Source organism: Paraphaeosphaeria sporulosa (genome assembly GCF_001642045.1).
Source record: "Paraphaeosphaeria sporulosa strain AP3s5-JAC2a unplaced genomic scaffold CC84scaffold_4, whole genome shotgun sequence".
Lineage (NCBI taxonomy): Eukaryota > Fungi > Ascomycota > Dothideomycetes > Pleosporales > Didymosphaeriaceae > Paraphaeosphaeria > Paraphaeosphaeria sporulosa.
The window spans coordinates 668,657-681,076 of record NW_017253363.1 but is presented as its reverse complement, the minus strand read 5'-3'; the positions used below and the strand labels follow the sequence as shown (position 1 = coordinate 681,076).

At 53.0% G+C, this 12,420-nt stretch overlaps 4 protein-coding genes across 4 annotated transcripts; 2 read left to right on the top strand and 2 right to left on the bottom strand.

Annotated features, from left to right (window-relative positions):
• Positions 1-6,086: 6,086 nt before the first annotated feature.
• On the bottom strand, positions 6,087-7,160 carry CC84DRAFT_1204479 (uncharacterized protein). The gene is made up of 3 exons (XM_018181907.1): positions 7,058-7,160; positions 6,724-6,902; positions 6,087-6,669 (listed from the first exon to the last, which is right to left on the bottom strand). Exons 1-3 carry the CDS (start codon positions 7,120-7,122, stop codon positions 6,182-6,184), a joined length of 732 nt encoding a protein of 243 aa, XP_018037159.1. The 5' UTR covers positions 7,123-7,160; the 3' UTR covers positions 6,087-6,181.
• A 164-nt stretch (positions 7,161-7,324) lies between these two features.
• Positions 7,325-8,719, top strand: CC84DRAFT_1185938 (uncharacterized protein; the record flags this gene model as incomplete). Its single annotated transcript, XM_018180831.1, has 3 exons — positions 7,325-7,475; positions 7,525-7,657; positions 7,711-8,719. The coding sequence occupies 3 exons, from the start codon at positions 7,325-7,327 to the stop codon at positions 8,717-8,719; spliced, it is 1,293 nt and encodes a 430-aa protein (XP_018037158.1).
• Positions 8,668-10,103, bottom strand: CC84DRAFT_1163095 (uncharacterized protein). Its single transcript, XM_018178174.1, has 2 exons — positions 9,925-10,103; positions 8,668-9,770 (listed from the first exon to the last, which is right to left on the bottom strand). Exons 1-2 carry the CDS (start codon positions 9,955-9,957, stop codon positions 8,814-8,816), a joined length of 990 nt encoding a protein of 329 aa, XP_018037157.1. The 5' UTR covers positions 9,958-10,103; the 3' UTR covers positions 8,668-8,813.
• Positions 10,104-10,977: 874 nt separating this feature from the next.
• CC84DRAFT_1195211 (uncharacterized protein) lies at positions 10,978-12,269 on the top strand (the record flags this gene model as incomplete). The annotated part of the gene is made up of 4 exons (XM_018181395.1): positions 10,978-11,233; positions 11,367-11,490; positions 11,587-12,072; positions 12,228-12,269. Coding segments are annotated over 4 exons (908 nt in total), but the record flags the coding sequence as incomplete, so codon positions are not given.
• Between the last annotated feature and the right edge of the window lie 151 nt (positions 12,270-12,420).

Below are 12,420 nucleotides of genomic sequence, written 5' to 3'. Positions count from 1 at the left end.
GTCTACCATCAGCTTGAGAAGCGAAATTCGTGCTCGGCAAAACATTGAAACGAAGTGATGCCTGAAAGAGCTAGACCCACGATGTCTGCCAAGTGTGCATGTCAGTGGGTGATCTACAGGAGACTGCAAGCATGTGCGAACCGCGAGCGCCTCAGTAACACACAAGGTGTTGCCACTGTCGATTGCAATGATGTGGTGGCGAGGTTTTAGGTTCGAATGGGCGGGTCGGCTTTCAGAACCGTACACATTCTGTGATTCAAGATGTGATATGTGGAAAATGCTCGGTCTCGTATTCGGGCATTGAGGCTAGCTGTCTACCTTGCAAAACATCAGAGTGTGGGCGTTCGCTTGTGTAACAATATGCTGGATAATTGAAAAATTGTCTCGGTTGTGTGTATCATCATATCTCGCGTACCTTTCAAACTCCATGTGCCCGAGGCTGCCAAAAATATCAGGGACTCGCAACTGAATCCCGAACAAACCTTAGCTTTCCCGAGCTAAGCGTGCCGCAGCGTAGGTAACATTTACTATGACGTCCCGTCTCTTGAACCCTGATGATCTGGTGTATTTCTCCACGGCGACGAGCCGCCTTTGGAAATTCCAGCGTATCCAATACATTCATCACTAAGCGGTGAGCAGCCTGCAGCCTTGCTGCCCGATGAAGAGTCATACCTGCCGAAGGATTGCCTGAGTCTTGCAAGCCTTGTGGGTCAACGTGAAGCTGCCATGAGGATCTGCAGACAGGGATGAAGCCACGCAGGATGCGCTGTACGTGCAAGCATTACGATGTGCATGTGATCCAAGAGCTCGCTTGTTCTTGCATCGAAAATGTGTTGCATGTTTCCAGACGCTTACCGTGCAGGAGCTTTGCAGCAGACCACGTTCTCTCGTGTTGTATCGTCAAACGCTGATGCATCAACTTGGCGCTCAGTCTCGGTCGCCGGTATTCTTTCACGCCTGTCTTGACCAGCACACAATCTTTCATCCTGAGAATGAGGTGTTAACGGTGAGCATGGGCTTGCGTGCACATATGCCACAGCCCTCGCATTTCGCGATCGTGTGGGGCTATATCGGTTTGCTTTAAGCATTGAGTCCGTGTTGCGCGTCACTTGGGTCATGAGATCAGTCTTGACCGGCGTGGAAATCCTGCACGCAGAGTAATTGAATATTGCAGGGTATATGAAGGAGTCAGGGCCATATGCTTGTTTGCGCAAGAAGCGCAGGCTGCAGAGCGAAAAAGCAAGTAAATGGCAACCCCACGATCGAACGTACACCAAATGATCACAATGTTAGCGCGCCATGCCATTCATGGTTTGAGATATGATAAAGTCTCGGTTAGCGGACAGAGAGAAGGTGTGGCTCGGTCAAAGGCGCCGAAAGCCGCCCGATGCAAACGCCAGGCACCACGGGAAGCTATACGGTACGCTCTCCAATTGGGACTCTGAAAAGCAGTGTCTAACAGCTATGTGAATTTGGTTTTGAGTTTCGGTAGCTGGCTGACTGCAGGGCGTAAGCTTACATTTCGGGTCGCCAGGAACGGTGACACCAACGCAACGTTAGACCTTGCGCTGCGTGCAGCAGATCGGTGACAGTTGCTCGGGTTCCTGGCGCCGATGTTGGTTGTACAAGTTCGAATGTTGGTGAGAAAACGGGCGCAGCCTGGAGGCGGAGCTGCGTGGGAGCCCACCACATTTTGGGAATATGGGTTTGTTGAGGCCTGTTGGGCGCCCTAGGTCATCTTATGCGATGCAGGTGTGCCTAGGTGGAGACTCGAGAGGTCGTCCGAATGTGTTGGCCTGCCACCCTCAGCCTGGCGTGGTGGAAAACACCCCCGCGGCCGAGCGGAACGCGAGCGGCGTCTCCTGGTAGCTGAGGGGTCAGCTGGGCGAGCGGCAGTGGCTGCTATGCGTTTCTTTGAACATGCCGTGCGGCATGCCAACAGCCATGCGGGACGAATGTGGGGTTCGAAGGAGGACCTCTCAGACGCACAACGCTGTGGGTATACTAAAGTCACGCGCGCGTCTTCATGCACGCCTGTCTGAGCGGTCTGCTAGTGGTATGGGGATGGGTTTCCAACACGTCACAACAGCATGCCCCGTCAAGCGCCAGATGAAGCCGTCCCAGAAGGCGCGGTCATGAGGATATAGAGCGGGACTGGGTGGCCGTACATGTGCCAGGGTATGGTTGGGTGGGTACTGGAAAGTATGGAGGGGTAGCCGCGACGATGGCCCGCAGCGCATTGCTAGGTCCTGTGGCTGCTTAGTTGTTCCCGTCAATGGGATTGCCGACGATAGAGCGAAGATACGAGCGTCACTACTTCAGCCGCAGTTGAATAAAGTGTACTGGGTAGTTGCGATCGTCAAAGATCAAAGTAATTAGAGCTAGCTGATGCATGGGGTATTCCGTAAATCCTAGGCATGAAAAGCCTCCAAGCAGCAACTCCCGAGTGATGTTCCCAAGTCTATGCTAAATGTACATCCATGCCCAATATCGCGCCAGCTAATGCATATAAAAACCAAAGGAAATCCGCTCGTGATTACAATGACGTGCTGAGCAACAGCAGCTAGTAGGAAGCGCTGACTCTATCCACCCGGACCAGCGTGTGTTTGAGACGAACAAGAAAAGACCCAACGATGAGTCAGAGAGGCGTTGCCAGGGGTAGGCCGCCAGGTACGCTTCGCGCTACACGTCAGCGGAAGACGAGTTGGACCAGGCTGGTGTATCGAAGGAGCAGTGACCAAGGCAGCAGCGGCAGACGTGGGTGTTCGGCATCCGAGCGATTGCGATGGTGCGCGCTATTCATTGAGTTTAGCGGCGTGTGGCTGGGAACCGCGGCGAGAGGTGCCTCCGATCCTGATCGGGCTGCACGCATGTGCTACATGCGGATGCCAGGCTAGACTGGTCGTGCCATGGTGGGAGTTGATATTGAAGTGTGAGATTAGGGCGAGTCGGAGAGAAGATATTCTTGGTAGGTCGTAATGTCGAATAATTGCGTCAAGAGTCGGAAGCGAGATTGCGTGAAGATTGAGTAGCACGCTTCTATTTCGAGGGCACCGGAGGCAGAGGACGAGTCGGTGGGGGTCCTGGGCATGGGGGAAGGTTTTGCGTCGACATCTCGAGATCGTTGCAGAGGATGGCCATTGAAGCGGTTGTGAGTTGGGTGATTGTTGATTGTTGGAAGGCTGAGTTGAGAAGCGATGTACGTTGGAAGTCGTAGTAGTGTTCTCTTCGTAAAAGACTTGTATAGTCAAGCGTGTCTGGATGTCTGATGAAACAGAATTTTGGGACGAGTCGGGGGGCAGCTGTATTTATGTTTGTGCACCGAGATTGCCAATCCCCAAAATGTCGGTCAACTTACATGACGACTGCAATAACGCCTACCCAGGCATGGTCCGAGCGGTGAGCTGATGAGGCGCTGGGCTGTTCGAAAAAAAAGGAGAGTCGAGCTTGGACGCCGCGGTCAAAGTGGGCCTGCCCTAGACGCATAAGCTAGTCAAACAGCGTGCATCCTGGTCATATTGCAGCGCGCATTGCTAGAAACACGGAGGCTTGTCCTTTTGCTTGCCGTTTCATCACGCCCTCGTGACTGCGTGAAGATCCTGTTGATCCAATCCCACTGATGCCTTGACTAGCCGTCGCTTGCTGCCAATCGCACCACAGTACAGGACATGGGCACGCAGGCACGCGTGGACACGATAGACCAGGCTGTGTGTGCCTGATTCTGACATCACTAATCGCCAGAACCGCACTTCCCTGTCGATAGATGGTTGTTTTACTGCACCCAACTTGTCGTGTTAGCTGGCGTTCGTGGATAGCAATGCTGGCATTAGCGCGAACGGTCGCTGAAGTGATTCAAAGTTAGCGCCCTCCTTTTCAGGCGAAAAGTCACCGACGAGATGGTGAAGCAAGGCTGGCCCAAACGCCCCTCAGCGCGCCCGTAGTGCGAGTCGCTTGCGTCGAAATCGGAAACGGCAGGGGTCTGTTCGCCAGTCCCCGTGTCAGGTGTCGGCCGCGACGACCACTGGCCACTCTCAGACAGGAGATGAATTTCACCGTCTTTTGCGACGGTTTGATCTGACTTGTCGTGGGCTGCTCCACTCACGGGCGGTTTGTGGGATATCCTGGCCCAAAGAGCGGCCTTCTCCCGTCCTTCTACCGGCCTTCCAAAGTTCCACCGCAGCCCAACGCGCACATTCTCGCCCAAGAATTTGGCACCGGGCAGCCGTTGGCGGTGAGGTCGGTGTATGCTGGCAACCACCCAAATGACCCAGTCTGGAAGTTGCACCCTGCACCAGCTGAGGTAACGCAAAGCAGGAGCCCACCATACGTCTGTCATGATTATTTTTGTACGCAGGCCCTGTTGTGCGACTCGTATCCTGTGCCCTGCTTGCACGCGCTGACCCTGTTTGCTTGCTTCCGCCAACAGCCACTGGCTGACTGTTTTGCTTCTTGCATACATGTGCTCGACTCTCCCTTTTGGTGTGCAGCACCGCCGGCCATCCCGACTGCAAAGTAATTAGCGGTAGTGCCTTGCGGGAACTGACAGCGGCGACCTGAACCAGACCGCCAACGAGCAGTACCGGAGGCAAAGCGGCAAGCCCAGCTGAACCCAGCTCGGATGCGTCGCAATCCACGTGGGTGCACGTTCCAGGCAGCGATCCTGGGGACAGCCTAAAATTTTGCCCTGTTGCGCAATTGTCTTTGTCCGAGCCATGCAGACCGCGCATTGTCTTGAGCCTCGTACCCCTTTGTGAGTTTGCCGATGCTCAGCGTGCAAGTTGCAATGCACCGATCGACGGCCGCTGTCAGAGCTTGAGCCGTGGGGCAACCAAAATCAGAGCCTGTCCGATCTTCAGGGGAAACTGACCAACCAAAGCTTATATCGCAAACAGCATCACAATTTGCCACTCGGTACTTTCTGACTCTGCAACGGGGGCGACAGATTGACGCGTCTCAGACCAGTGGAGCATTTGTTTTGTCGGCGTCGCTGGACGTGCGGCCGCTCCTAAGCCGATCTCGGCCGTCTCATCGTGGTCGAGGTTTGCATACGCTGTCCCAGCTGTTCGGAAATGCGGAGGACACCAAGATGACGTCGAGCGCGCCTCTTGGTCTCTTTTTGGCTTTCTTGATCTTGGAGTTGGTCGTGCCTGATCGTGGCCAGCCCCACTGCATCCGTCCTCAGGAATCAGACACGACATTGGGTTACGCAACACGAAACCGTATGCAACTTTGTCCGTTGCTCGAGCCCTATGAAGCTGCGTTTCGCTCCGGTGAACTTCGGTCTCCGGGAGTGAAGGCTTTTCCCTTACCGAGCTGTCATCCCGCTCCCTTGGTATCCCAGTTCTCTGAATGCGCTCGCAAATGATCGACGATTAGCCTGTGCAAGCACGCCGGCGTTTCGCAGAACCATGGAAGCAGCCAACGCGACGCATTCGATGTCGGTTCACTTTTTTTTTTTTATGACCTCAGACTGACAAGGGTAATCAGGTACCCGCCACGTATGCAGGTACGACCGGGATATTTCAGCCTTCTTGTGGCTTCGAAGATCCCGGTCCGCAAGGGTGGAACGAACCCTCGAGACGGGCGCCACAAAAGCCCGCCAACACGGCATGGCCGGAGCCAGCAATCTTTATTTCGCCGTTCAATGAACTTGGCAGCAAGTCAGGGTCCGCATCCGTCGGCGTTTCTCTCTGAGTGAAGCTGAGAGTCGAGACAAACGCCTTTCAACCGGGGGAGTGTGGTCACACAAGCAACCCTGAAAGTTGACTGCAGATTGGTTGCCAGCATGCTTCTCCGTGGCAGCTCAAAGAGAAACAGGTCTCATGTCATTTTACGCGCGGTAAACATCGGCTTCGAACTGTCTTCGTCTTCCACTACGATGTAGCTGCTCCACACTTCCCAGGCCCTCTTACATCGCACCCATCGTCATATCCACTCACGCAGGTTCCGCTGTGGCTGGTGCGGATGCTGAGGATGCTGCACGCAATATGCACAGCACCATTACAGACCAAGCCCTCGCCGATCCTGCGTTCGGCGTCCACGTGGTACTTCCTGGGGCCGCGTTCAGATGTTATTTTTGCAGATGTAACTCGTATCAAGGTTCGCTTCGATATTGACTTTCCTAATTGGACCGCGTACACTTATTGGCGGGGTTTCAATGAAACCTTGCACGCAGTGTGGCTTAGCCAATATCTTCATCGTCGTTAACTTGCTCAGCCTGCGCTTGCGTCGACACCCAATTCTCCAACATTTGCTGGCTTGACGCATGCGCACTACTATTGCCTGCCTGATGGCGCACCCCCCTCCGCTTGACTACCAGGCACAATATGCGTCCGTATATGGAGAATCCATCATATGATGTATTCAAGCCAAGCTTCTTTTTTTGATCTTGTTCATCGACTGCATATGTGGTCTGATCCTCACTTCCGTCCGCTTCCGGCACGTCCTCCAGATTAATGGGTTCGTCATCTTCCTCCTCTCTTATGATGACGGTCTCTGTTGGACCATCATTGATTACCAGTGGCTGCTCACCATTGCCTGTGTTAAGCCAATTCGTCAATTTGCCCGAGTTGCTTTGTATCCGAGGTTTGTCTTTGAAGACTTTTTGTTTTGTCAGGACCGAATGTCGTGATGAATGCTCTGTCAGAAAGATGGACACCTCGAAGTCATCTGTTGCAGGTTTCAGTGTCATGTGTGCACGAAACGATTTCCCAAATCACCAACCCTCAACAACAATATCTTTAACGCCCTTCTTCTTTGCTTTGCCTTTGCCACGGCCACTTTTCCGTTCATTCTCCTCGCGCAGTTTCGGCAGTACGAGCGGGCGCACAGCTTGGATCACACGCGGTAGAGCGGGATTGTCACGTCTCAGGAGCCATGTCTCAGCGTCAGAGGGACGGTCGCTGTCAAGGCAAACCCGAGTCAGTCACGGTACCCGAACAAATGCGAGATGTATCTCAAACATGACAAGCATCACGCTGGCTGGTGTGGAGAGACGCATCGCTTACTGCCCAGCGATTAGCAACCTAGATGTGCGATCGTGCAACAATATCTTACCAGATATATGCGAACTTCCAAGACGGAATGCTTTGTGATCCTGAGGTATCTCCTGATCGGAGCCATGTTTCGCGATGCACGTCTGAGACTTGCACTGTGGAGCATGGGGGTGGAATGACGTGAGACACAAGTCTGGGGAAGCGCGGTGTCACATGGTCGCGTATCCGACGGCGCCAAGTAATGGTTCTGGCAGGAGCGATTAGCGCGACGATGCATCATCTTCAATGTTTCTCCACACCTCGAGTGGTCAGACTCGGAAACATCAAGCATGGTCCTAGAGCTCCATACATGGGGTCCAGCCTTTGGCCTTCCCTCCATTGATCCTACGTGCGTCGCTGCCACAGCCTACCTCAACCGCACCCTTCCTCGCGACAGATGGACGCTCATAGCCGACTATGATTCTTCACTTAGCCCTCAAGGTATGATCCTTCCAAGTCCGACTTCGTATGCAGGGGACTAATTGATCAGGGGAACTCCCCCTCCTCGTGGACGCCGATAAGAAAATCACAGGGTTCACCAACATAGTTTCTTACCTCCGCAAGAACTACTCCCACAACCTCGATGCCGACCAAACCCCCCAGCAACAAAGAGATAGGACAGCGTACGATAGCTCTAGCTGACTCTTCTTTGCGTTGTGTTGACAGGCCATCATAGATTCACCTCCCTACTCGAATCTACCGCCGGGCCGCTGCTCGACCTCTACCTCTACGTCTCCTCCGAGAACTACGGCACGACCACCTCCGCTGCGTATACCGCGATACTTCCATGGCACGTGAATTATACCATACCCCCAAAACGGCGAGATATAGCTAGGTCCAGAACCGCCCATCTAGGCTTGAGCAGCCTGGACGTGGCGCAGGCAAGCGAAGACTCGCATGGTCCAGGCAGAGGCACCGCGACCTCCGACTATGAAGCGGCGAAGAGAGCGGCCGGGATACCATCTGAAGACCGACCCCCAGCTCTCCACATGGGACGAGGGAAGGGCGGTCTTCTCAGTTCTCCATTATACGCCGCGCGATTCAAGCTCGATGCCCTGTCGAAGGAAGTGTTACAGCCGCTGGCTGATCAATTGGGAAAGAACAAGTATCTCTTCGGGGGAGATGCGCCATCTAGCCTCGACTGCCTCGCATTTGGTTATTTGTCTTTACTACGGTATGCGCCCGTGCCACAGGCGTGGGTCAGAGAAGCTATACAAACAAAGTACCCAAGACTTGAAGGGTATCTCGCCCGTCTACGAGAAGAATTGCTACACAACGAAGACATAGAGCCTGCTGATGTATGGTCTGTTGCTACAGGCAAAGCTGTGGTTGGCGACTTTGGCTTGCAGTTGCCTTGGGCGAGCAGAAATCCAGGGGCGTTCATCCCACAGTTTCGGGCAGTCGTGCATGATGGGGTCCTGCCACATGCACTACAAAAAGCTCCAACTGTGCGGCATGGTCACAATAACCCACCGCGGACTGCGAGATCATCGCTTCCTACCCCCCTCGCTATCAACACGCTTGCCACTGTCACGACTGCGGCTGCCATAGGACTCGCTGCTTTTGCAGTACAGCACCGGAGATCACCACGGGATGAACCAGTCATATTTTGGGCCCTCCGTCCTTTACAGCCCGTGTTCGAAGGTTTTGGTGTTGAAAGCTTCTTGAGTGCATTGCCCAGATGAACAGTCTTATCGAAAGGCTTCCTGCGATATAGAGTTTGTCATCACTGGCGCTATATACCCCTGCTTGTCCAATGTAACAAGAAAGTGTCATTGTCTACTCGGACACAACTTTTCCGTCCTCCTTGCCACCCTCTACTGCAGCACCGCCCTTGAAGCGGAACCTCTTGAGCCCCCTGATGCCCACGTTGATCTTGAACACACTTCCGGCGTTCTCGTCGACAGGCTTTCCTCCCTCGCCAGCGGTGCCGCCCGCACTTGTGATGACGAGCTCCTCGCCCACGAAACACGGACATGTCGGCTGGCTCGTCGGCACCTTGATTTCCGCAACGATCTCACCCTTCGGCGAGATCCTCAACACGTGGCTTCCTCCGTGCAGCGCTGTCCACATGTATCCCTCCTCATCAATGCAATGACCGTCCGGCACCGCATCCTCACCATACCTGTTGTCTTCGGGCATGACAAAGAACGGGCGCTTGTTCGAGACGTGTCCCGTCTTTGCATCGTAGTCGAATTGGTAGATGGTCTTGAAGGGACTATCGGCGAAGAACATGGTATCGTCTGTCTGGTTCCACGTCGTCCCGTTCGGGATCGTAATCCCATCCAACGGACGATCCAGCGTCCCGTCAGAATGCAACCTGAACACCGCGCCCTCGTTGTTCATCTCAGTGACCAGCGGGTCGAACATGAAACCGACCCAGAACCGTCCTCCGCTGTCGACAGCGCCGTCGTTGCCGCGGAACTTGTTCAGCTTGCCAGCCTTTACCTCTTCATCTGACCATACTTTCTTGATCCAGCGGTACTCGCCCGACTCTTTGTCGCATATGCCATAGCCGTATTTGCCGCCAAAGATGAAGTCGGTGTCGTTGCCTTCGATGTCGGCGGTACAGCCTATGCTGATGTCGTATTGCTTAACGACTTTGTGGGACGAGGGACCTTCGGTAACGGATACGCGGTGCAGCTCTTGCTTTTCGACGTCGACGAAGCGAATTGTATTGGTGGATTCTTCCCAGAACGGCGCTTCACCAAGAGCGCAGTGGAGCTTGATCCATGGCTGAACGTCGTAAGGTCAGCCTTGGCTCGCAATCGTAGCACTGGAAAGTCGTCGCGCTGCAATGGCATGTCGTGCAATGCGGCGAGAGTACAGCTGTGGTGAGGATAGCGGGGCAGGAAGCTACCCCTCCATCTGAACGATTACGTTCACATACCTCGGTGATCTCGTATTTCTTCACGTCACTCATAATTGCGGTTGATCTTGTGTTGTGAAGGTCTATCGAAGTAGAATTACTGGCCAAGTCTTTCCACCGCTAGTTTATCGATTGCTCGGGATGTGGTCGCTCTTGCCGATCCAGATGAAGGAAAGGTGCCCCACAGCATGGATAACGGAGCTCTCCTGCCGGTGATGTTCGGATGAACGCTTTCTACCCCGAAATTTTCTGCAGTTTTGCCTCACGCCAAATACGCAACACGATGTAGATATTCGGGCTTCAAATCTATCTTAGCTCTATGCAGGACAATTCGATAGTATAGTTTCGGTTGTACGGTCCGACATCGCGAACTATCGCTCAATGCAGGCAGCGCAACAACATGATGTGCGCTGCCTCCGTCTCTCTCACTGTACCAGTGAGTGTTCACGCCTACTCTTTTCAATAATTCCGGAGTAAAAAATAGCCACTCTTCGCTTCGAGAACCAAAAAGGCTCTTTCACATTCCTATATCCTTACAACCACTATGCGCTGTAGCTCGACTGGTTGAGAGGAGGTCTGAGGTCTACAGATCACTCTATGAACATTTTGACTTTTGGGAGTGGAGAATGTGCACAGTGTACTTGGCCAGTTCTATTGCACCGAGACTGCCTCATGTATTCCACTGCTGCCTCTCAGTGGACTAACAGTCAAACTGTAATCATGATGCTGATGAGACCGGCTGCCATCAATTCCATCAGGACTATTGTTCGGCCACATAATCATCTGATTGGTCTTTGAGGGAATGCAGACACAGCCCTCTACCGCCAAGGTAGCAAACGCGTTGTGAGTTGAGGACGTCTTTCCGGTGAGGCGCCTCATTCGTCGCCCTTCCGGTGAGGGCCTTTATTCGCCCTCCCAGTGAGGCTGTACAGGTACACAGCATCTGTCAGGCAGCAACCGAGGCGCGCAAAAGCAGCCCAACACCACAAACCTACTTGACAAGATAAGTAACGCAACAATGCGGCGCTTGTGCAAGAAGTGTATCCCGAACTAACCTTCTTTTCTGATAGAACTGTATGATGCACTGGGCAATACTGGTTGGTGTACTCTACTACGGCTCGTCCCTTCCAGACGACAACAGACTCAAGGGATGCGTAGCTGATGTCGAAGATATGGAAGAATTTCTTGAGCTTCTCAAACTTCCAGTCAAGATCTTCAAGTCAACTTCAAATCATCCCACCGTGGGCGCTGGATATCCTCCTGAGAAGCCCAAAGAACGCGCTATTCTTCGCAATTTCATAGACCGGTTGAATGATGTTATCGAATATGGGTAAGAGGGAGATAACGTTTATATTTAATATTCTGGACATGGAAGTAAAAACCCCAACGAAGGAGACATCCACCTCAATTTTTATACCGATAGGCATAATTCTCAGTGGACTGGATCGAGGATAGCGGGGAAGCTCAAAGAAAATTGTGCACAAGATGCATGTTACTGTGGCGTTCGAGTGCTGTATCTCTGGTGCCACTAAACGCCATGGTAGAGCTCCAACTTTTGGGGTCTGCTTCAGCAGCACCGTCGAACCGGTGGAGCATCTTGACGAGGAGTTTGGAGCAACAGGAACTCGGACGGACCTCCACCCAACTTGTGCCACTTTCTGAAATGCCCAAGTGATTCCTCAGTGGATAACGAATCCACAAGGCTATACAATTTTCTGTGCCTGTGCTTCATCTCAAATAGCGAATGAGGTCTACGAGCTCAAGCCCAGAAAGGAAGCAGATACAGAGACGGGGTTGCAGGGGGTTCTAAATCGTGAACATTTTACGACAGCAAAAAGGCCCATTGAACGCGGGGCACTTTCACATGTGCTGCTCGAAGCCCTTAAACAACTGAGACAAACCGACACCACCATTATTGCCGGCTCACTGTTCGAGCATCAGCGCGCTCAATTCCATGTTCGGGTACCAAATCAAACCCCAGTTCTCTACGGCAGCAAAACGACGTCGTTCTTCGCTGACAGTCTCTCATTTTCAGACACCGAGATCGTGCCTGTTTTCAACAAGGATAGAAAACTGATGATGCACAAGGGCCCTGTTCATGGTGTCGTCATTGGCGACAAATACAGCCTTTTCCCGCTACGAAAGAGTGCTGACGCCTCCGATAAATATGTGCGTCAAAGAAAGCAACGTTGCCGCCATCCTGATCCCAGCATGAGGTTACTCCGGAAAGAGCTCGCTGGGTCCAATTCTGCCTGACAAGCCAGATGCATTACAGGCGGATCTTTGATTACCCCAAGGACCTTTTTCTTGTTGGGCGTTGTTAGAACCTTTATGTCGGCTGTATTGTTGACGTGCCGCCGGAATGACTCAATTTAATTCTTGGTATCCAGGGTGCCCACTTCAGATCTAAGTGTTGTGGACATTGCAACAATGCCAACAGGACCCTCGCTAGCAAGACCCAGAATTTGAGCTTCGCTAAGTCTTCGCCCCATCTCTTGATGCTTGAGGGGACCCATT

Excerpts from the sequence above, each read along its gene's own strand:
- CC84DRAFT_1163095 (XM_018178174.1), bottom strand. The coding sequence starts at position 9,957 with ATGAGTGACGTGAAGAAATACGAGATCACCGAG. Across the intron at positions 9,771-9,924 it reads AGAAATACGAGATCACCGAG|CCATGGATCAAGCTCCACTG; the intron begins GTATGTGAACGT and ends TACGACGTTCAG.
- CC84DRAFT_1204479 (XM_018181907.1), bottom strand. The coding sequence starts at position 7,122 with ATGGCTCCGATCAGGAGATACCTCAGGATCACAAAGCATTCCGTCTTG. Across the intron at positions 6,903-7,057 it reads TTGGAAGTTCGCATATATCT|CGACCGTCCCTCTGACGCTG; the intron begins GGTAAGATATTG and ends TTGCCTTGACAG. Across the intron at positions 6,670-6,723 it reads TAAAGATATTGTTGTTGAGG|ATGACTTCGAGGTGTCCATC; the intron begins GTTGGTGATTTG and ends AACCTGCAACAG.